The following is a 25085-nucleotide window of genomic DNA, read 5'->3' as shown; positions in this document are numbered from 1 at the left end:
TTTATTTTAATTAACGGCCCTGACAGTGTACGTTATTATGTTAACTGATATCAGCTTAGTTCTCAGCTACATACCACAAACGGTAAAACTATTCTGATAAGCAGACAGGAAAGGAAAAGTCATAGTTTTGGCTTTGTTCTCCGGGGTGGTCTTTCACCACAGAGCTGTTAGGTCTTCTACGGCCAGTGAGGAACCCAGGGGCAATGTCTGTTTACAGCTTTTTGTACCGTAGATTACTAACAAGGATGACTCACTGCTGATCCGCTCTATTGATGGGGATCTTTCATTTACATCTCTATGTAACAAATCAGTTGACTCAGGTCCTCTGAGTCAGACCACTACCTCCTGTTCCCACCTTCACATCGCTGTGGAAAAAAAACTAACCTTTTCTGTTTGTGTATGTAGAGGAAACGTGTCACCTGCCCACTCACTCGGTAAGCTTCATTTGAAGAAGAACAGGGGGATGAAGCCACTTATCTTGAGCCTGTTGTGCTTTTGCTCGGTGCACCCCACAGTTCAAAAGCAACTCAAATACTTTTGTTTCTGCACCATGGCAGCAGCTGCTCTGCATGCTCGCCCCCCAAGTCCTTTGTGCTCGTGACCCTGCTGACCTGATGTTCCCACCATGGCCCCCGTAGGCACGGCCGTTCACGGCAGCCTGCTGAGAGTAGATAAACCTGACGGTCCAACCCAGAGGTTTAGGACACAAACAATACTATTCTAACAATTATACACTTTCCAGATAATTCTAGTTCTTGGCCTGCTGCTTTTTAATTGGAGCACTATTAAAGTCCCTGTGAAGACATTACATTGTGCTAAAACAGAAAGGTTCAATAGGTTCAACTCAGGCCATGCCCCAGGACACCTGTGTCGTGTCTTAATATTGTTTTTGTTACGGCCTTATCAAAGCTCTCGCTCTCCTTTTGTGTAATCAGATTACAGATGGGAGCATATTCCAGCACGGCCCTAAAAGCCTCTTAAGCATCTGTGTGTGATTGCACAGAGACACAATTTTTTTACTTTCATGTTTACTACCTGTGTTTGTAAAGGTTTTAGAGTATCAGATAAATAAATCAGCAGAATATGACATTTCAGTCCCAGATGTGTATTTTCATATTGACTATCAAGGCTTTAGTTTGTTATAAGACTTCTTTCTTTTATTAAATTGGACTCCCAATGCCTATCATAACGCTAAAGATAAACTATATACTGATAGTATACTGTACTGAAGTACTGATTTTTAAGCAAAACAGAAGCAGCCATAGTTTTAGTTTGGAATTTGACAGGAATGCCAGCTTTTGGGATGCTTGCTGTTTGACAGCTCAATTTTCTGCTCAGTGTTGATACATTTTATTAATTTATTTCTGCCGTAGCTGAAGGCTTTCACATTCCACTTCAGTGTTCATTAACATAGTCCATTTCTGGATAGTCCTAAACCAGTCTCTACTATCGGTTAATCACACACTGACATATAAATCCAGCATCTCCAGAGTCCTCAGTGGTCTGTCCTTTGTGTGTGTGTTGGGGTGGGGGGGTCCGATCTCTCACAGTGGTGACAGCGCTAGTTAGCAGTTAGATGGTGTGGGGTGAAATGGAATTCTTGGAGCTGGTCTCTGATTTCAGAGGAATGAGGAAAACAGATACTGCTTTATGTAGCCCCTTTCAGACATTCACCACTTTGCCTTAATCTGACAACAATTTAGCATGTCGCTCTGATGTTTAAATAAGAACCCTCGACACTTTTACGCAAAAGTCACGACAGCAATCTTACTAGGTGGGACCTAGTAACATTTACGGTTCACTTGGGCTTCAATGGCAAAACAAGTTTTAGTTGTGCAGTCATGTGTGTGAATAAAGTCGTACGGAACATTAACATAAAGTTACCTGTGTGAATGACAGCAATGTTACGTATTCCATGTCTGTAAAGTGCTAGACACACACACACACACACACACACACACACACACACACACACACACACACACACACACACACACACACACACACACACACACACACACACACACACACACACACACACTCTATTGTTATTCTTTAACTTCTCTGTCTAATTTGCCTGTCTCTTCCTCCCGCTGTCCCAGATGTTCCTGACAGTGTACCTCAGTAACAATGACCAGCATTTTACTGAGGTTCCCGTTACCCCGGAGACACTGTGCCGGGATGTGGTGGAGCTGTGCAAGGAGCCGGGGGAAGCAGACTGCCACCTGTCTGAGATGTGGCGTGGATCTGGTGAGTTACAGTGCCAGTTCACCCAGTGTTGTGTATAGATCCATCTATACACAATGAAGAGATTTTCAGTCACATGGTGTTTTGGTTGTGGAATATGGATGAATCCCAAGGGACAGGAGTCATTCTGCAGAGACTTATTTGTCTTCTTCCTTTTTAATTGGAGAGAAATTGCTTTTCTGAAGTAGACCATATATGTGGTCAACTGCTCTTTTGAAGGGCTTTGGGTCTGCAATGCAAATGAAGCAGAGCCCATAATCACTGTGACAAACACAAGCACCCAGACATCTCTCAGGTGGCAGGAGGGGGGGTTGAGATTGTATGCCTTCCCCCTTTTCCCCCATTTCTGAGAGTCAGGAAGTATTTAGAATCAAAACTCAAGGAGCCAGGCTTTGTAGCTGTTTCCATGGTGATGCTGCCATAAGAGTGAAGAAAGTGCCAATTATTGTATTCGAGTACTTTCACAAGTAGTCTGAAAAGATTGTCTCATTTTGCAGCCATTTCTCTCTACAGAGGGAGGCTGCTGACTCTCCTTGAAAACACAGCAGTGACATTTTGCATCAAATTTAGATGTAAAGCTTTTAATAACCCGAATATTACAGTTGTTACTGATTTGTTTTGCAGTCACGACATTATAATAGATCAGTCTTATTGACCTCTACTTGACTGTAATGTGTCAGTCTATTTGTGTAATGAAGTGATCTTAAGCAGGCTGAAAAAAAATGTCTGAGGAATGGATGATGAGCATTTTGGCTCAGTACCAGCTAGAAGAATTGACAACACATCACAGTTGTTTTCCCCGAGGTCATTACTCAGAAAGATCAACTACATGCAGATGCTGCTGGTGAAATAAATCCCCTTTAGTGTAGGTCGGTAGTGTCAGGCTAGTGCTTGAACAGAATTTTACAAAGCAAACCAAATTAAATATAAAGAAAATCAATATTTAGTTTATGGGTGTGTCTTTATCTCACACCTAAGTGCTGACGCATATATGTATTCTGTCTGCAGAACGAGCTGTAGGTGACGGGGAGAGGATGCTGGATGTGCTCCAACGATGGGGACAACACAGGGCCGAGGTGCGCTTCTTCCTGCGTCACAATCGAGCCCTTAGCAGGGAATCGGGTAGGTGTCCGTCTCCTACACACAGCCCAACCGCACAAACAACAGATAGTGAAGCGGAAGCAAGGGTTTCTATGGTCACTTCTCTCACTTCAGAGTCAGGGTTTGAAAGAGGGCAATCCTCAGAGAAAAGACATTTGACACCAATGTAGTAAACTCCAGAGATGCCTGCAGCTTCTAAACGTACACATATCCACTCTGGCGTTAAGGATTCATGAAAGGAAATGTACATTAACAGCTCATTTGAGGCTGAGAATGACCCAGACAACCTCTCCTCTTACACTACAGAGGTCTGGAGGTGGTACTATAAAGACTGCCTTTATTCAGGAAAGCGTTTTATATTAGCAGGCTTCAAATCCTTGAAAAAGCCTTATTTAGCCGTAATGTTAAAGGCCAGGCTGTCCCAGTCACATCGTCATAAGCCTGTTACTTTTCAGTTTTCTTAGGAACACAGAAAACTCTAGTATTTTGGTCGTGCGCTATCCTCTCAGCCCCTAGTTGCGTAACTAAGCCTTTTTACCCCTCACAGCTTGAGTCTGGCCAAGGGATTAGATGGCTGTTTTCCCTTCCTGTTATCTTAGCCTGCTCTTTTTTCCCACACTAGCTCAGTGTTTGCAACACAGTGGTTTATTACCTTTTTTTTTTTTTTTTTTTTTTTGGCTGTATTTTTTTTTTTTTTTTGGACAGGTGCATTTGGTCTCCTGTTTCTGTGGTGTTAATATTATTTATGGAAATACTGATGTACTCAGTCATGTAGTCATGAGTCATTTAAACGTTTACATTTCCTGATGCTGTGCCGGCATGTTCTTTCTCACCAGGTGAAAGGACAAAATGTAAAGTATTCTCTGCTCAATTGAGCTAGCTAAGTAATCTCACACTCAATGTGACTGTGAATTTTAGCATGGTGTTATGTTCACACCAACACATAACCAGTTCATGTATTTAAGATGTGGTATTGTATGTCAAGGGTCATCTAAAACCATTATGCAAGCTAAAGGGCTTTGGTTGTGGGCCAAGACTTTAAGGTTGTGATCTGGATTGCCCCCTCCCCTCCCTTAGCTGTCAAATGCCAGTAGCATGGTTGGATATACAGTAAGTGCATTCATGTACACACGATTGTGGGACCCATGCCAGACGGTTATGTATTCGGTTAAATCCTGAGATTATGGCAAGTCGCAAAGAGCACTGATCCTAGTTGTTTCCCAGAGGAGCTAAGATCATTCATCACTAGCCAGTGCCAGTTTTGCCGAGCTGTCTACTGATCTACACCATCCTCTGCAGCAAGTCTAGATACAGCTATACAGTGTGTACCCTTTTTGTCAGAAAAGTGACAGACAAAAAGGCATGGGGAAGTTCTTTTATCATTTCAGTTAATTTTTCACTTTCACTTTTTTCATTTGTCCGCAAAGGCCAATGCTGTTTCATGGTTTGGACTAAACTGAAGCAGTTGCCTTAGATGAAGATCAACAATAGATTGTAATGTCTGATGAAGTCTACTATTGTGTTGGTTACTCAGGTGGGTCAAGAGGCTCAGAGCAGAAGAGGAATGGAGTGAAGGGTCCCCCAGACAGAAGAATGGAGAATGGGGTGAGTTTGTCTTCTTTTTAGACAATTTTAAATGCGTTCAGCAGGATGCTTCCATTGTTTTTTTGACAAATGTTTTGTCTACTCTTAGACTATTTTTGATATGTCTATGTTGATGTATTTTTATTGTTTTTTGTCCACCCCGAGCACAAACATATAGACAAATTACAATCAATGTTTAATTGAAATTGTAATAAATATTTGAATATTGAATCTTGTTAAGAAAACAACTTTCTATACTTCTTCTTTATACTAATGAAATATTTTACCTGAGCCAGTAAAGCATTGACGACACCTTATTCATACTTTAGCGCACTCAGTTATTTTATTTTTTTATCAAAGAAGAGCAAAATCCCTGGATCTCATTTACACAGACTTTTTGCTGCACCTCATTGGAATAACAGAATTACAGTCATAGCTTCCCTGGCTCATTGCAAGTAGAGGATGTTTTGATGCATCACCACCACCTCTTTCATTCCTGTCATGTGGGTCATATATTTTTATTATTAACATACATTTTGTGACCTAGTTTTTTGTTTCTTTATACTGAACAACAAGCCAACTTGATGATTTGCTTAGGGGAACTAATTAATTCAATTCAAAAACACCCTGCAGTGTATAAATGCGAATGAAAAATGTATCAGTGCATGATAACATGGACATGATGTTTAAATAATTATGAAGTTGAGAATGTCAGTTGAGGATAAATGTGCTGCTATGAATTCTAAAATCACAAAAAGGCCTACATTGGTCCTCTTTTAAGGGTTTGAATAGAAAAGTAAAGGGATTGCCCCACTAATGTCGCTACATGTTTTTGTCTGTTGCTGCTTTTGCATTTTTGACTTCAAGGCTAGACTTGTTGTCTTGTATTAGACCTTAAAGTCGACCTGTTGTTGTTGTTATTATTATTATTATTATTATTATTATTATTATTATTATAATATTGCATTTTCAGGTTCATACTTGTTTTTTGAGATTCTACTAGAACATGTTTACATGCTTTAATGTTCAAAAAACCCTTAATTGTTACTGTATTCACCCACTGTATGAGACACTCTGTTGGAGCGCCTGTCTCTTAATCTCTCCAGAAAAAGCCCAGTCTGCTCTGATTGGTCAGGACATGTCCGCGAGTCTCTGATTCTCCACCGTTGTTTCACTCCGGAGCCTGAGACTGAGTGCAACGGAGTATATAGCAGGACTTTGTACCGTGAAAAATCCCCAATAAAGCCTTCTAAACCAAATACAACCGGACGTGTCCCAGCAGTAATGTGACCCAAAATTGGGGAGAAATTACTAACATTATCAGCCAATCTGGTATTAACATGTAGCTATCCATTATTTAGCAGTAGGCTAAAGTTAGATTATAATGGAATCGAGCAGCACTCGATCTTATCACAGATAAAAGCTTCTAAACCAAGTACTACACAACTGGACATGTTTCGGCAGTAATGCGAACTAACCCTGAAATTGGGGAGAAATTACCAACATTGGCCGCCAAGATTACAGCTATCTGGCGTTAGCACGCAGCTACTGTAATTAGCAGTGGTCACTAATAGAATATAGCAGCACTTTCTACCATCAAAAATCGCAGATCCTTTTAAACTAATTACTACATAACTGGTAATGTTTCAGGAGTAATGCGACCTGAAATTCAGGAGAATTTAACAACATTGGCAGCCAAGATTACATCTTTTACTGCCGTTAGCATGTAACCACAGCATGCAACCGTAGCAGTAGAAGCTTAAAAAAACATTTCAGTAGTTCCTGCCTGGAGCAGATGACCAATCAAAAAGGCCGGCGTGTAGTTGCGTAACACTTAGCAAAAAGAAAAAACTTTTGAAGCCAGAGCGTTCAGAACAGTTGGAAATCTGAACGTTTTAGCTCACGGGGATTTCTCTGAAATACGTTTACCTCATTATTTGAGCCACATTTTAACATGAAGATCTGGCATCATGACATTATAGATATGACAGAAAATACAGAAAAGCGTAATAGTTCCACTTTAAATGACTGTCGATAGAACGTGTATTACAACACTGGATTGAATGTGTTGTCTTTTGTCCTTTGTCCCTCTATTCATCCATGCCCAGGTGGCGACACCCCGGATGGACATGACGCTGACCGAACTGCAAGAGATGGCTGCCAGACAGCAGCAACAAATAGAAGCTCAACAACAGCTCCTTGCTTCCAAGGTGCATAAAGACTGAGTGCAAGATGAAAGGGGAGATAGGGAATGGTAGAGAGATGGGTAGATACAGGGGATGAGGAGGTTTAAGTGGCGGAGATCAAAGTCAAAGCCATAGGAGAAGAGACAAAATAATGGAGCAAGATTAAAGAGGGGGTTATTGGGCGCAAGTGGGGAGATGGTACACAAAACAAAGGTATTAAACAAGTCTAGTGTACTTACGGCAATAAAAATGCTAAGAGTGCATGTGGTAGTTGTGAGAGACAGGTTAGATGACTTGTGGATGGCTGCAGGTGTAGTGTTTATAATTTGAGAAGCCTGAGACAGCTGGCTGCCTTCGATTCTCACTGTGCAGGACTCATCTGGTATTTAAAAGATGTCTTTTTCTTGCTTAGGATGTGCTTCTCAGCCTCCTCAGGATGGTGGGAAAGGCAGCAAACAGGCGTGATATAATTAAATACTTGGCTGACCATTTTTCCTCCTATGCATTTTTTTTTGTTCCTGCTAAGGCACGTTAAAATGTTTCCATTCTGCTTATCCATATACAGTATGTACTGTATTGAGATATCTTTAAAAAAAAAATTATTTCCTTTTTTTATTTTATTTTTTATAAATGTATTTAGATATGTCCTGCAGGCTGCAACCTGTGTCCTTGACCCACTTTAGATTTGTGATCCAAGCAACTGTTGCCTGAGGATAATATAGCATTCCAAGGAATGTAGCTTCAAGCAGTCATTTGCATACAGTCAAGTAAACAACAGGCATTACCATCAGCACACATCACCTGGTACTTTTCCTGAAAAGTGATTGTGTTGTGCTCTCTTAGAACCTGTTTGGGAGAGCTCTGACGGGTGTATAACACACTGCGTCATAGTTCAAGACTGATTATTGATTTTAAAAGTTTAACACTGTTTATCTCCACAGAATACTTTCTTAACCCTTATTTAACCAGGTATGTTAATATAAAAAGCATTCCTAACAGCCTGCAGGAGCAGTTACAGTACAGGGGGAATTATATTCTTTTATTTTTTATTTATTTTTTCAGATTATTTTTTGGGCATATTTGGACTTTATTTTTGACAGGACAGATGAAGACTAGAGGATGGATACCCGAACCGGGCCCGATGGTACCCGATGGGACAGATATTTAGAAATGATGTTCGGGTTTGGGTTTGGCTTGTTGCCCCGTGTGCGCTGATACGCTCATCTGTTGACGTTTCCGAATAAAAGCGGGCTTTCCACACAAACAAACGCATGTGTCATTGGTATGAGAAAAAAACGAGATTTTAACTGTGTCAGGCTCGGACATTAATATCTTAATACCTGTCGGACGCGGGCCGGGCTCGGACAGAAAAATGCGGCCCGATCCACACTCTAATGAAGACATGAAAGGGGAGAGAGAGGAGGAATGACATGCAGCAAAGGGCCGCAGGTCGGAGTCAAACCCGGGCGCACTGCGTCAAGGAGTAAACCTCTTTATATGGGCGCCTGCTCTACCAACTGAGCTATCTGGGCGCCCGGGATCATATTCCTTTTAATGCTAGCCCCTAATCTTTTACCAGAGTGGGTAGTTGCCTTGCCTGAGGGCACTTGGACAGCAACTGTTGAGGGAAGCATACTTGGTCATGGATTACTCATAAATGAAAGTTAACAGGAATACGTCTGTTTAATTATGTTTCTGACTTTTCCTCTATGCTCCCTGTCTCCTCTCTTTTGTCTCTTCAGGAGCAGCGGCTGCGCTACTTGAAGCAGCAGGAGCAGCGTCAGCAGCAGCAGGCCTCGGAGCAGGAGAAGCTGCAACGCCTCCGAGAGAACATTGAGAACCAGGAAACTCGGCTCAAGAAGGTTCGGGCCCTCAAGGGCCAAGTGGAGCAGAAGCGCCTCAGTAATGGCAAACTGGGTAAAGCTCATGGACTTAGTGAATTAATGATTGGAGGTCTCTCACCTCCCCGGCTCCATTATCTTCACACACCTTCTCTCTACCTGTGGTTCCCTTTCCCCACCTCACTCTTGTCTTCATGCCTCTCCCTCTCCAGTGGAGGAAATAGAGCAGATGAACAACCTGTTCCAGCAGAAGCAGAGAGAACTAGTGATGGCTGCGTCCAAGGTGGAGGAGCTTAGCCGACAGCTGGAGTTGCTCAAAAATGGCAAAATGGACAACTTCAATGACAACCAGAGCTCTGTGGCTGAACTAGACCGCCTCTACAAGGAGCTACAGGTGTGCAGAAATAAAATTGACAAGATAGAATTTAACACAACAACAAAATTGAGCACCAAAGACGGTATTTGTTTTAATGAGCACAAATGTTGCACTAACTTCTCTTTGTCCTAATGTCTTGTCCTTCATGGCGGTCAGCTGAGGAACAAGCTCAACCACGATCAAAACTCTAAGTTGCAGCAGCAGAGAGAGGGCCTGAACAAGCGCAACCTGGAGGTTGCTGCCATGGACAAACGGATCAGTGAGCTCCGAGATCGGCTGTGGAAGAAGAAGGCAGCACTGCAGCAGAAGGAGAACTTGCCTGTAAGTATTATCACACCACAATAACATAAACACAATCACAAAACCTGATTCAGATCCCCCTCAGGTGTCAACTTTTATATTTTGTGTATTGTGTTCACGTAGCTTTAATTGTTATTGTGACTTTCTAACTAAATTTGTCAAGCCACTATTATTCATATCTGCAAATAAGTGATGGAAATAGTTTTGATCAGAGCTCCCCCTAGTGGCCACATAATAAAGGCAGTTTGTGTCTCTCTTTATCTCCGGAAGCCTCAGATTCCCTGGCATTCAGAGCTCACCCATGCCAATGTAAGGCTCCTTAACCTCACTATCTTCTGTGTGGGAAAACCTAGTGAGCCCCTCACTTGAAGGAGTCCACTCCTATTTGTCTTTTTCCGTTCTTCGATCTCTCCGTCTGAGATAGCTCGTGGGGTTTGAGCATTGTTTTGAGCATGTCACAGAGTTGCATCTGAGTTTACACTCCCACTTCTTCACTCAGATGTCTTTTCAGTCCCATTTGGCAGAAACAACTTCTGAATATGAGAGAGGAGTAATGAGTACAGGCTGACATCTCAGTAGGGCAGGAATGTCAGAGGAGATGTTATCTTTTCTGGCTGCACAGAAACAGGAAAGGGCGAATAATAAGTTGACTTAAGGCAAACAACCATCTAACTAAAAAACATGGCCTTTTCAAAACACATTTTATAATAAAATACATGACTGGATTTAACCCATACTAGAAATTAGCAATCTCAATAATCCAGTGTTTGTACTAGCTCTAATGGGTAACTTGGAGCCAAAATAAGTTTTAGCTCTGAGTTGCTGCCTGGTGGCTCGCTGCTCCTCTGCACCTCTCTCTCCTTTCTAGGAGTTGTTTTCAACACAGGTTGCCATGGGAGTGTAAATAAGAGTCAACAGAGACGAAGGAAGAAAAATTAACATGCTTACTGCTTGAGGTTGAATGCTTGTGTCGGGATAGCAAAGATGTAAGGGTGGCCAAAAAGAATACATAAACATTCTGCTTGGATGATGGATGATTTTCTGTGTTTACCCTCTTAGTTAACATGAGCCATTTTACTCTGTCCTCTAAGCAGTCCTTTCTTTAATTATGTTACCCTGATCAGGTCTACTTCCTCTCAGACATAATTAAGGTGTTTTATTGGCCTTCGCCATTAACTTTCTTTCTTTCAACCAAATTAACATTCAACCAATTAACCTCATTGCTTGTTTTTCATTATATAATACTGATTCATAACTTTATCACCTCAAATCATAAAGTGGTTTGCATTCAGTGCCATCAGGTTTCTTCTGTGTTGTAGATACAAAAAAATAGCCTTGTTAGTTTGCAGCATGCCATGTTTACTCTGCATTAGTTTACAAGATCTAAAGTGACCTATAAGCTAAAACATAAATTATAAAAAATAATTGATATTGAAAATTGATATGAATTAATATATTCTTCTGAAGCTCTGCTGGAAAACTTTTAGATAAAGTAGCAACCTGCACCCTATCCAACTTTAAAGATGCCCAACTTCTCTTTGATGTTCCCTTGACATATATAATAAAATAGAAAAGGAACAGAGAAAGGTGTGTGCAGGCTTGAATAGGCCTTAGTGAAGAGGTGATTTACCCACACCCTGCCTGGAATCATAATGAGTAGGCCTTTTTCACACTAGCACAAAGACACTCACTCCATCCAAGCTGCTCTCTCCTCCAACCAAACAGCAAGCGTCTGGCTGACATCACCCAACAAGCACGCATAAGCATACTGACTGAAGAGAGGTAGTCTGAGAGCTGCCAGCCTAGAGTCATCCTGCAACGTCTTAGTGGCATAGTTCAGGAAACACTTAGAAAAGGCTCATATTAGATTGGAAAAAGGGAATTATTTGGTATTTTGAACTGCTGTTGCATGATTGTGCTTTTGTTTTTTTTCAAGAATGGCTATCCTGGTAAAGAGAGGGCTTCAAAAGACACTCATCCTCAGGTAACTAAACTAGTTTTGGAGCGGTGTCCCTTTTCTTTCTGATTTGATCTCATCAGTATGACTTGACACATCCGATTCTATTAGTTATTTTTTGCTTCAGACTCGTGATGGGCAAAAAGAGCCATATTTATCTTGTTTTAAAGGGACAGCTTGTCATAATGAAATCAGCTATAGGTTTTTGTCCAGGGGTTGAGCTGTATTTTTGAAAGATGGTTTAAGTACTTAACCCAGGTTTGAAGTGAATGTTAATCAGTCTGTTTATTGGCATTTCATTTCTTCTGTAAAATGTTGTATCTGTGGCGAAGTTAATATCTTCTAATTTCAAGATTTCTATAATTAAGCTACATGATTTAAAAGGCTGTACTGCCAGTGTGGATTAAAATCACTGCATGATGTTCCATTGCATGTTGTATAAAAAATAAAAAAGCACCATGCTGCTAACAAAATGAGAGGGTATGAATATTTAAAATCTCTGTGGATTGCCAATTTGTTGAATTTATATAGATCCATGGTCCTCAGAGAAACATGACCTGAAATTCCACTTGTCCCAGATGTCACTTTATGACATGTAAACCTAAAAAAATCTCACCAGTGTCTCACTGTAATGCATATTCTGTTAGCGCCATCCACAGTTTAGAAAAATGAAGAAGACTGCCTTACAAATCTTCGAACACTTCCACACTGACCAGATTAAAACGTTGTGATTTGAGTAGCATTATAGCCCGCTCTGGCGCCACCCTCAGGCCAAAGTTTACATTTTAGCCTCCCTAGTGTCAATAATGTAAGAATATGAAAGTTGTCTCCCTATTTTTCATCTATCATATTATCTAAAAAGAATTTGTTACATAATGAACATTACAGCCTCAGAGGGCTGCTATAGACGTTTGGTGTTGTTGATTAGTGCCTCTTTATTAACTTATATATCTATAATAACTTAGTCTTTGATACTCCTCAATGGTTTTTTGTATCAATAAAAAACATCAGTTTAGGTTTTGGTTACCATTTTGTTATCTATTAGTTTATGTGTCTGAACAGTGTGTCCTCTCTCTCTCTGCTGTAATACAAGATCTTATAGATTACTCTCACTGACCTTTGCCACTCTTAACAGCCTCCTCTTATTTTTTCCTCTCCTACCCATTCACTGTACAGGTGCCCTCTGATGGCCAAGCTGGACAGCAGTCAGGTCCGTCTCGTGTGGCGGCGGTTGGCCCATACATCCAGTCGTCCACCATGCCCAGGGGCCCAGTGAGGCACGACCTGCTTGTAAAACCAGCCTACCCGGACGGCACTGCCACCCTTCCAGCCAACGACCCACAGAGCAGGGCCGGCACAGGTGAGCAGCCAGAGACAACACACTGTCGGCAGCCTTTCACCTCTTAACCCAATCCTTTTCCTTTCTGGCCATGACTCAGATCTCTGACTTGGAAGCAGGTCTTCGATTTGTCCCTTCTGTCTTTTTTTACATATAATTTCTTCCACTAAATTTAGCGATTGCAGAGTCTGCATCAGATCACTCAGCAGCAGAGTTAAAAAATGAAGCTTACATTTTCAGATCACAAATATGTAAGGAAACCAATAGTAAAGAGTCCTCAACTACTATTCCATGTGTGTTCTTTGTGAATGTCATCATGGAGTTGGGTATGTTTTTTTTTTTTTTTTTTTTTTTTTTTTGAAATGTGACAAGACTGTCCTGCCTCCAGCAGGAGCAGAGGAGTCTGGGACACATGCTGATTGTGATGTCACTCTGAGCTCAGAAGGTAGCTAGTTACCTCCTGGATGCTGTGTTTTGACCGTGTATTGCTGAGCCTGAACTTTAAACTCTTTCTTCCATCTCCTTGTATTTTCTGAAGAACTTTTGATATGTTTTGCTGTGAGTGAACCAGTTTTTGAAACCGTTTTTATTATGTCTCTTTGTGCCACTCTTCTTTTTTTCAAGTTTGAGAGACGGTTTAGAGTAAGCTGTTATTACACCAGCACCCTCTCCCCACAGACTCCAGGAGCATGTGTGCTGTGTAATGGAAAGGAACGAAGTCTGGCCAAACCAATAAAGCACAAGAGCAACATATCCCATTCAAAAATGTTCTTTATGCCATTTTCTTTCACAGTGTTTTTTTCTCAGGCGCTCCATCTCTAGACTTGCTCTCTTAGCCCTAACTCAGTCCCCCAGTGGATAGTGGGCCAGCAGTGCGCTTTATGTTATTAAAAATGAATGATCCAACACTAAAATTAGTCATTACAAAACAACAGCAAAAGGGACTCTCCCCTCCCTCATTCCCTCTCTCACCTCCTCATCAGCCTGTGTTTTCCTATTTAAAGCAATTCCACATACAGGAAGTAAAAGTAACAGGTTTTTCCTAGTCTGTCATGATTTTGCACGCAATTATTTCTGCATGCTGAGTTGATTTGCAGTATGGGAAGAAGAGAGATGGTGATGGGCGGGGGCGCAAAGGAAGCTGCACTTAGTATACACCCATTCCCAGTTCTTCTCGAGCAGGGACGTTGGGCATAGTATCAGGCAGGCTCCTGGGGGTTGTGCTGGTCTTTGCGTGGCCCCTCGGGGGGGCCCCTGCCTGGGCCCAGCCAACAGCGTGTCTAGAGCAAAGGGAGATCTGGAGCTCTAAGGCTACTTTTGTTTTTCTTGTCTTTCGAATACATCTTCCTCAGAAGCCATGTTCTTGCTTAAGCCTCTGAAAGAGCTGCGGGCTAAGAGAAAAGGTACACACTTCTGTGTGTTTGTGTGCATGTGTGCTTCTCAATGGTTTTGTTTCTTTGTGCTTATTTTTCATGAGTTCTCACTGAAAATATATATATATATATATATATATATATATAATTTCCTAGCTGGATCTTTGGTCCTGTTTGTTTGTTTTCCTGCTGTTTTGTTAAAGCGTGTTTGTTGAGCTTTCTCCTCAGTTCTTTTTCTGCCGCTTTAAATGGGTCAGTTGGAACAAATGCATAACCTTCAGTTGAACTGACATTCTGTGTGGATTCTGACCAACCCAATTAGTTCTCGTTCGCAAAATCTGTGTGCGTTTGTTGGCGTATTTGTACAACACCTCTTGAGAGGGAGCATTTCACTACAGGCTGCAGGCACTGCGATGAAAATCATCATATATTTACCGTCTTTGAAATGATGCTAATCTTGCTAGTTGCAAGAGCCCCATGCTTTTGTGGCTCATCTAACTGTGGATGTCTGCAGACATGCATATCCACTGGCTGGGTCTTGGTCAGTCAACCAAAACAACAAATGATGAGTAACGAGGGACGCAAAAATGATACAGAATCCATGGTTCTTTTACAAAAATCTATGATGTGTGACTCTGCATAACGTACAGCTATGGAAACTTTGTGTTTATCTGGATAAATAATGGCTGAAGCTAATTTCCGATGTGTACTGGTGCTTTGTTTTATCTTCTATGTCTATAACACTCTCTGCCTCTCATTTGTGCCTTCTTCTCTCCCTCCTCTCCTGCTGATCCCCCAGGCCTTCAGCCATCCAAACTGGCAGACTGGGACTCTTCAGGTCCAGAATCCAGCACCAACGGTCATGGTTCAGCTTCAACACTGCCACGAATGGCCTCTCACTCCAACTCTAACACAGAACAAGGTAAGGGACACACACAAACACCACGTGCACTGTGCACATACAGCCTCTCCACATAAACTGCACTGCAATCCCTTCCTGTAACTGTGAAAACAGTAATGTGGCAGAACAAAAGCTTCCAAAGGGGGTTTTATTCAGTCTTTCTATAGAATCACACTGTGTCTGAACATGAAACAAAACTGATTACTGCTTTTACATGTGGTTTGTGTAAAGATGAGACGGAACTGAAGAGGGACAGGAAGGTGCGTCCATTTTCCCTGTTCGAGCCAACGGAGGCTCCCATTACCTCCCTCCGCAAAAACCAGAGCAGTGATGACCTGGTCAGGGACGCTCAGGTGAGAGGGAACGGAAACGCACTCCTTACATCGTCAAAGGAAAAATCACTAGTCAGATTTGGTTATCAGCAGGAATGCACCCTGGCATCTAATTTTCTATCTCTCTGTCTTCTCTCATCTCTCCAGTCTGCTCCCAAAGCTCCAGTCAAGGTGCCTCCTCCTGTTCCCACCAAACCAAAAGGCCCTGGTACCGTGCCCTACGGCAAACCAGGTCTCAACACGGGCACCTTCCCCAAAGCCAAGCCCCACAGCCAGCAGCCCCCGGCTGTCCAGGGCCGCAACCCTCTCTCTCCCTCACAAAGCCAGACACTCCCCCTACCCTCCAAGCAGGACACTCCACCTGCAGCCACGGTGCGGCCCTTCACCCCAGAGCTGCCCTCCTCCAAAGACGCCAGCCTGAGTAAGCCCCAGACCTTAGCGGCCAGGTCCATTTACTCCATGTACACGCAGCAGCCTGGCTCAGGGAAGCCTTTCAACCAGCCTGGGGTGCAGGGCGCTCTCAACCGGTCTCAGAGCCGCACCAATGGATTTGTCAGTGGTAAGATTATCCAGTAGTAACTTTTTTTGAATTTAGTCCATGAACAGTGTTGTTGAGGTGACACAGATGAATAGGGTCATTGTCCTTTGGGTTTCTGGATAGTTGCCTCAATAGGAGTAGGTCATGAACACATTATTTGTCTAAAGGCTTTGTCTTTACTCTTACTACTTCCATGATCTGAGAGGGTCCTGTCTTAGAACAAGCTTCGGTTACACAGTGCATTTAGATAGATTACATGTAGAAATAGAAGGTCACGCTTTGAGTTAACCCTTGTGTGGTCCTCAGGTCAAATTTGACCCATTTTCAAAGATCTGTATCAAAAATATGGGTTTCTTTCAACCAAATTGCCCAAAAATAACGGATGGTTCCATACACTAAACAGGCTGTAATTATGCATCAACATACGTTCCTCTGATCTTAATTATATCAAGTAATTCATAATTTCTGGGTTTTTTAACTCAAAATTAGGCATATTTTAATATGAGGTTTATTGACCATGAATTCCAAACATAAGTGTAAAACTAGCGGTGATAAGTTGGAATGAAGATGTAACACAGAATTTGAAAATGTATACTTTATGCTTTATAAAACAGGCAAGACAGACCGGGTCAATTTTGACCCGGGAAGACAACGGTTAAACATAAATCCACTGTAACACAAAAAAGTCAAAGCGTTATGTGCACATGTCAAGCTACAGGTTTACATATCAGTCTCTGAAGTAAGTATAATTTTGAGTGAAATGAACATTAAATTTGAAGACTAATGCTGGAGTACAAAAACAAGTTAGCACGACCAAATCTAAACACAAGATCTACATGTAAACAAGGGTTTTAATAGTATCTTGTGTCAATGGAGATATATTCACTGTAAGGTCAATCTGCCCTGCTTCTCTTCAGCATCCTCCACAAGAAATATTCACACACCACTGACCAGAGGAGCAGCTAGGGAGGCTAAGCCATCTGTTACATCTTCCCTTTACAAACACAATCACAGGCAACCGTACCTGCTACTTCTAACTGGAATTGTGGAAAGGAAATGGAACACGTTTGTCTGTTCTGAGGATTTTCATGTAATCCAAGCTAGCTCTGTAAAATATCTATCTGTAGAATACAATACTATTATTATATAGACATTTAAGGGAAACAGGAAAAAACTGATAAATAAATGAGAGAGCCCCTCCTGACAGATAGAAATGGAAAAGACAAAGTGCAGAGTCTGAGTGTAATAGAGAGTGAGTATTATAGCTCCAATTAAGTAATTGTTATACCTAGAGATGTACCGATTACAACTTTCTAGGCCGATTCCGATTTTCTTTGAGTTAGGCCTGCCGATACCGATTTTAGCCGATTCCGATTTCATTTTTTCTAACCACTTTACAGCACACACACGCAAATATTTATTTTCTATCTTTTCTTTAATAAAACATTTTGCACAGAACATAAAACATTTTCAAAAACTCAAGCAGTATCTTGGTGGAAAGAATATCTTGTTTTTGTCTGATCTGTCTTTACAGTATTTATCACTGCATCTTTTGCTTAGCGCGTTTCTGACCTGACACAAGTCACAGTCTGGTTAAGTCAGGTGGTAGGGTTTGAATACAGTATCTTAATTGGATACTAAGCCATTAATTAGCATGGTGATATTCCTTTTGTTATCATGAGTTTAAGGCTGCGGTAATGTGGCTCCATCTTGTAATTATCACACTATGATACTTTGCTTTGGGAAAGAAAGTAGCTCACACTGTAAGTGATGGAGAACAAAGGGACAGTCATTAGGTCATTAGTGTGGTATTGGTAGTATCTCTGTAGACATGGCAGTCATAACACTTGTTTCCTATTTATGTTTGTAGTGTATGGTAAACCAGTGATCCCCAGTGGAGGCTCCCTACATCCAGAGAACCCTTATATGGACCGACGCTCCCCTGCCCTAGAATCTGAGGTTGACCACAATGGAGCCAACAACACGGGTCCCAGCCCAACTGAGGGCCCTCAACCAGAAACAGAGCGCACCCCCCGGCCCCTCAGCCCCACCAAGCTGCTTCCTTTCATTTCCAACCCATACAGGCATCAGAGTGATGGTGACCTGGAAGCCCTAAGAAAGAAACTCTACAATGCCCCAAGGCCCCTGAAGAAACGCAGCTCCATCACTGAACCAGAGGGTCCTGCAGGGCCCAACATTCAGAAACTCCTCTACCAGAAGACCACACTGGCAGCTATGGAGACTGTGACTACACCAACCACTCCCACCTATGCTGGTGAAGCAGAGAAGGCGACGGAGGGATCTGTGGGGCCACATGTTCCAAGCCCTCCGAGTGGTGCAGAGAACCACCCATCAGAAACGGGACAGACTCTGGAGGGAGGTCAGCTCTCATCTCACATCCCGGGTGCTAATGTCCCCGTTCCAGCGCCTGCTGAACAGAACAAACCATCTTCAGCCATCCCAGAGAGCGAGGACATCATCCCACCTCCTCCCCCATCCCACCCAGCTCCCAGGCCAGATGACGCTCTTTTCCCACCACCACCAGTTGCTGGCTTGGAGGACTCAATGGCCAGCCTGCCCCCTCCACCTCCAGAAGGCTTCCTGGAAGAGTTCCCCCCCTACCCACCACCCCCATACCCCAGTGGTGCAGAGCAGGACAGCTTGGGAGAAGACACTTTTACCATGAAGGCACCTGAGGTCACTGGCCAGGTCACTCTGCCACCGGTATGAATCACAATGTTAAACTGCTGAATCACTATTATTGTGTAGCTCTCAGTTGTCTTGTTTGTCACTACAGTCCTAAGTCTACAGTATAGATTAACCTTTGTGTGCTTTTGTGCTGAATGTGTTTTTAAATCCCCTCACACTCATTTGTTTGTTAGTACCACAGGGCCAGGTCATGAGTTACAGTTGTTGCAAATTCTACAATTTAATGACCTGCTGTTAACATACGTGACCTGGTCTGATGTTATATAATTTGATAATCAAGTACTGCTATTGTTTCTGGAGAAAATGGGCCTTTTATTTTTGCTTACACTAAGCGGATACCCACCCCACCTTTCCCCATTCTGTATTGAAAATAAAGACCAGTTTATTTTAAAATGTTCTTGTTGTTAAGCTCTTAGTAAAACTCCTTAAGTGGATTTTATGGTGAGGTGGCAGGTTTTAAACCCAAAAGGGCAAACCAATGCCATTATGACCCCCCCCACCTGCTTCCCTCCTTTTGTCACCTCCAAGACCTATTTGGTTGCATAATCATGGTTTTATAAAAAATACATTTGTTTCTGGATAAACTGGATTAGCAATGCCGTTAGAGCTGGAAAACAAGTCCCTCCTCTGCTCTCAGTCCAGATTGAATACAACAGAGAGTGGACGCTTCCATCTCAGCAGGACAGACTTCAGGATGGGACTTTGCAGTCTCATGTTACATTTGTCTTCTTTGTGTTGTAATGGCTGATCATTTGTGTGATACACTGTTATGACTGTGTCTTTAGGGAAAGAGGACCAACTTACGCAAGCTTGGCTCTGTACGCATCGATCACGACATGAGAGTGAAGTTCAACCCGCTGGCTCTGCTGCTGGACTCTTCTCTGGAGGGAGAGTTTGATCTGGTCCAGAGAATCATCTATGAAGTAAGACAATCTCTCAACAAGAAATGTTTGCTATGTATTATAACATTGTTATAAGGTTTAAAACCAACCACATAACGAAAGCGTTTTATTTGGCTACTTTTTCTGCTGTGTTAGTCAGTTACCATTGTATCACAGAAGTTTATATTAGAAATATCCAAAAGTAGTAATATATTTTATATATATTTTTATATATTATTTGCTTGTGCTAAAATGAAATGAAATGTCTCCCTTCACCCCTTGTAATTTTTCAATCACAGGTGGAGGATCCCAGTCAGCCCAACGATGAAGGCATCACTGCTCTGCACAATGCCGTCTGTGCCGGACATACGGAGATTGTCAAGTTTCTGGTTCAGTTTGGTGTCAATGTCAATGCTGCTGACAGTGACGGCTGGTAAGTTCAAGTTCACTGGTGACATGGTTGGTCAGCCTCAGACAAGTCCCAACGGTTCTTAGTTATATTATTATTATACGTTTTTTTTTTTTTTTTTCCCAACTCTGGCCATCATCCTGCAGTATGAGCTGGTCAGCAACATAAACTTGAATGCAGTGTAGTCGCTCCAACTGTAATCACCAAAATTAAATCAAGTATTTTGAAAGTCTTACTCTTTAGTCTTACTCTATAGTGGTTAGTGTTCCTCATCTCCCTCCCCTCTGTTCTTACCTCCTCTTCCTTTTCCTTCCTCACCCACCCTCTAACACAGGACACCTCTTCACTGTGCTGCATCCTGCAACAATGTGCAAGTGTGCAAGTTCCTGGTGGAGTCTGGTGCGGCGGTGTTTGCTATGACTTACAGTGACATGCAAACGGCAGCTGATAAATGTGAAGAGATGGAGGAGGGCTATACCCAGTGCTCTCAGTTCCTCTATGGTCAGTGAAAGCTTTATCATTTTTCTCTTGGTTTTTTGTTATATATTGTGCATGCTTTGTTCCTTTTTTACTCTTTTCATTTTATTGTGTCCTGTGTCCATGTTTATGTCAGAAGATCACTACCCTCCAAATCTTTTTGTGCTTATTATTGTTCTATTATTTTAAATATCTTATTGTCTACCCTCAAGGTGTGCAAGAGAAGATGGGCATCATGAACAGGGGGGTGGTCTACGGCCTGTGGGACTACAATGGCGAAAACCCTGATGAACTGTTGTTCCGCGAGGGAGACTGTATGTCCATCATCCGCAGAGAAGACGAGGACGAGATCGAATGGTGGTGGGCACGCATGGGCGACAATGAGGGGTACATTCCCCGAAACCTCCTAGGGGTGAGTCAGTGAAACTGTAATGATGATAAGTGTGTATATTTTATGTAGAAGCATTTTATGTACAAATGTGCATTGTTGACATGTCTTCTTGTTGTCTCTAACAGCTCTACCCCCGAATAAAGCCAAGACAGAGAACCCTGGCTTAAAACACAAAGATCCCTGCACATTCCAGTCTGACAGAACTCACACACACACACACACACACACACACACACACACACACACACACACACACACACACACACACACACACACACACACACACACACACACACACACACACACACACACACACACACACACACTCATACATCCACACAGGCTTAAAGAGACTGGGGAACAGAAGGACACTGCTGAAATGAAGAGACAAGGACAGACCAAAATATATGAAGGATCAACTATGAACTCTTTCTGGCACTTTTTTCTGTATCTACAACAGAGGGATTCTCCCTCACTTATTTTTCCAGGCCACACTGTGTACTGGGTACTCAAGACGCTATTGGCATTGTTTTCCTTTACTCCATTGTTTTGGTTGTTTTTGTACTTAGTGTCTGAAACTATTTCTAAACTGACAAACTCAAATGTTGCGATGTAAATGGAACAAGCAGTATTTTTATTGCTCCACGTAATTTTTACACTTTTAAATAGTCTTTTAAAATGGGTTTTCTGGGCTAAACACTTGGGGCTCAACATTGGATGAGGTGAACAAGTGGATGATGATGATGATGATGATGCTTTTGAAATGCTCTGTTACCATGACAATCTTTGGCGGGCTTGTTTCTCGTCATCTGTGTTGAGTGACTGTGTCTGTCTTTATAACTGCACTAGAAGTAAAGTTTCAGTTGTGACCACCACTGTTCTGGCTAAACAAACGACAAAAACGGTGATGAAGCTTTTGATTGATCTATTGCTGTTCATTCTGTGGCCTATGATACCCAGAAAGCCAGTCTGCTTTCCTGAATTGGCACATGGTTGAGATGCCATAGATACTGTGTAAACATGTGTTTTTGTCATAAAAATAATGAAAAGTTACTGTAGGAATGATATTGTTATGAATATGGACTTTCAAACTCTTAGGAGGCCATATGACCAGGAAGATATCATGCAGTATGACTTTAGTATTTTCTTACAGCCATTTCATGACCATACAGTAATGTAAGAAGGCAAGCGAATTACCAGAAACTTTGATGTTTTGTAATAATCACTAAGTCAGTGGTTCCCAACCTTTTTTCCTTGGCGCCCCCCCTACTCATGTCTAAGAAAAGCTGAGCCCCCGAAACCGAAGTTGAGGTAACTCTCGAGATAGAGCCTTACTTTCTTTTTTGATACAGAGCAGTTATCAGCACACTTTCTCCGCCATGTTTCATTCATAAAATAGTGATGCCGTGGCGGCAGGAAAAACGAGGATACAACAGAATATATAGTTTTCATACTGACTTTTGTATACATTATATATTCTAGTGTATTATCATAATTTATTTAACAATTTTTTTTTCCTCAACCTCAAACCAGATAAAGACTCGCGCCCCCCCTGTGATCTTTGCCGCCCCCCCTGGGGGTGCCCGGACCCCAGGTTGGGAACCACTACACTAAGTGATGATGACACTATATCATAAAGTCATAGACAATTTCTCAAGTCAAATCAAATAATAAAAAAGATGGAACTATACAATATCAGTTTCCAGAACTCTGCTCGTCACATATCTCTGTCAATGCAGATGTATTTATTTTTGTTACTTTTGTCTTTAGCCCTTTTGTCAGAACTATAACCACCAATGTACTCTAGTATTTCAAACATTTACAATAAAATACTTTATATATATATATATATATATATATATATGTGTGAATGTTGTTATATAAATGATCCAGTACATAAAACTTGATTCAGGCTTTCATGAAAACAAAACTATCTTTTTGAGTACCAATGTGGTGAAGAGTGTTCTACGCATAGACTGTAAATAAAGATATACAGTCTATGTGTAGACCGCTCTGAGCTTCCTGTTCATGCTATAACTAAATTACTTGTATCAGATATTGATAAAGTATATTTTGGGCAATCCTTGTAACATGATATCCTGTTGTGTTAGTTTACAGGTAAGTACATTATTTTGTAAAATAAGCTAATTTTAGGAAAATAACAAGCAGAAGAAAAAGATGTGGGAATAACACACACCCAATTGAGCTTGACAAAGAGGGAGAGCACACATAATTTAAAGAACCCATATTTAAGTTACAGCCTAGGCTAAATTAACTTAATGATCCTGTAACTCTGTAGCGTTTGCAGTGTTGAATGGATGCACAAAGTTGTAAACCAGCTATCTAATGTAAAGAAAAGGGAAACAGCTACTGACATTGATGCTTTTTGTGAAAACATTTCACTTAAGAGAGAAGAAAAAATATTTTTCAGTGACTCTATGGAGTCTGAGATTTTTGGAGGGACAGCATCTATAGCAGCTATCAGTGGTAATGCATCTGGTCTGAATTAATATAGCAAAATAGAAATATAATATATGATGTGGTATACTCTAGTATCATATAGGCATACTGTAGGCCTACTATATCATACTATAAGATATAGTATAAAGTGCAATGTAATAGTAATAATTGTGTTTCTGTGTTTTGTGTGCAGGTATCTGCAGATTTCTGTAACAGAATGGCAGGCAGAGAGAAAATTCAATCTATTGTTATTATTAGCAAGAACACAGTGGGAGAAAAACAAGTGCTGCACTTTGTGATGTAACTAATATATCCACAACATACTGCATGTCCTCATATGAACTAACCACCTTTACAGGTACCTCTGTTGCCATGGTAACCTGCAACAGTGACGCTCCTTCCTCCATGGGCTCCAGCAAAGTTCCTCCGTTGTGTCCCTTTGTGAGTTTTTATGGGGTTAATGCAGCTGAATGTTTAAGACAAACCACCATACGCTGCACAAATCCCCTGCTGAATTGCAATAGAGTTGAGATAAAAGGCTAAATTCAACTTCAACACTGCCCACTGAACATGACTAACTGCATTTATAATTGATACATACATTCATAATAGATTAAAAGTTCTGTATAAATTAGAGAAGAAAGTCACACGTGGAATGACAGATAGATGTTGTTTTTTCCTTCCTTCCTACCTTCATATTCAGAGCTCTCATTGAGCTCTGCAGCACACACACCCTTTGTGTTTTTATGAGCTGTGTGGAGACCTGCAGGGTGTACTGTGTGCACACAGATAAATATCTGATCTATGCAGTTGCCTTATGCAATATAATGACTAAGGTCCCTCCTGTGGGCATGTTATTTCATTGGGTTTGTGTCTGGGGATAGGAACGGGAGAGTAATGGAGCCGGCTTTCCTCACAGGCCCCCTTTTAAGTGTTGAGCTCCTGTATACAGAACATCCACATTTACTGGGATATGGGATCTGTTGCACGATGAATCTCACCTCATCTAGAGATGCAAAATATATTCTATCCGAGCAGGGGCAGGGCTAGAAGGTGGGCACTTGATTTAAGGTATCTCCTCTTTGTCAGGAGAAATCAAAGCAACTTTGGTTTCAGTCATCAATAAGAGAAGCTGAATAAATACAGGGAGTACTGACATAAGAAATATTAAATCCGTAGTTGTTTATAATGTTAAATCTCGTCATCACGTACATTTTTTTTTTAAAGGTCCCATGACATGGTGCTCTTTGGATGCTTTTATATAGGCCTTAGTAGTCCCCTAATACTGTATCTGAAGTCTCTTTCCCGAAATTCAGCCTTCGGCAGAATTGCAGCCACTAGAGCCAGTCCCACAATGAGCTTTCCTTAGGATGTGCCAGTTATGTGTCTGTAGCTACTGAGAAGGAGAGGGGTGGGGGGCAAGGTGGAGGGTGGGGGTGTGGCCTTGACCAACTGCCACTTTGCTTGTTTGAAAGCCATGATTCCAAATTTTCTGGGCGGGAAAAGCAAAGAAAGGGGAGGTAACCTTGCTCCTTATCATAAGGAGCAGATTCCAGATCGGCCCATCTGAGCTTTCATTTTCTCAAAGGCAGAGCAGGATACCCAGGGCTCAGTTTATACCTATCACCATTTCTAGCCACTGGGGGACCATAGGCAGGCTGGGGGAACGCATATTAATGTTAA

The 25085-nt window shown here is 41.7% G+C and overlaps 1 protein-coding gene across 1 annotated transcript in view; it reads left to right on the top strand.

Moving 5' to 3' along the window:
- The window catches only part of tp53bp2a (tumor protein p53 binding protein, 2a), a 30189-nt gene extending 8843 nt beyond the window's left edge, over positions 1–21346 (top strand). The window contains exons 4-21 of the mRNA XM_028603712.1: positions 2103–2250; positions 3256–3369; positions 4883–4953; positions 7041–7142; positions 8861–9035; positions 9172–9353; positions 9492–9656; positions 11572–11619; positions 12769–12952; positions 15104–15226; positions 15437–15558; positions 15685–16096; positions 17946–18799; positions 19570–19707; positions 19965–20098; positions 20409–20575; positions 20764–20963; positions 21068–21346. Coding sequence (XP_028459513.1) covers positions 2103–2250; positions 3256–3369; positions 4883–4953; positions 7041–7142; positions 8861–9035; positions 9172–9353; positions 9492–9656; positions 11572–11619; positions 12769–12952; positions 15104–15226; positions 15437–15558; positions 15685–16096; positions 17946–18799; positions 19570–19707; positions 19965–20098; positions 20409–20575; positions 20764–20963; positions 21068–21109 — 3381 coding nt within the window. The 3' untranslated portion in view covers positions 21110–21346. The remainder of the gene's footprint in view (positions 1–2102; positions 2251–3255; positions 3370–4882; positions 4954–7040; positions 7143–8860; positions 9036–9171; positions 9354–9491; positions 9657–11571; positions 11620–12768; positions 12953–15103; positions 15227–15436; positions 15559–15684; positions 16097–17945; positions 18800–19569; positions 19708–19964; positions 20099–20408; positions 20576–20763; positions 20964–21067) is intronic.
- Positions 21347–25085: the final 3739 nt, after the last annotated feature.

Source organism: Perca flavescens, chromosome 17 (genome assembly GCF_004354835.1).
Source record: "Perca flavescens isolate YP-PL-M2 chromosome 17, PFLA_1.0, whole genome shotgun sequence".
Lineage (NCBI taxonomy): Eukaryota > Metazoa > Chordata > Actinopteri > Perciformes > Percidae > Perca > Perca flavescens.
This window is presented reverse-complemented; position numbering and strand designations above follow the sequence as displayed.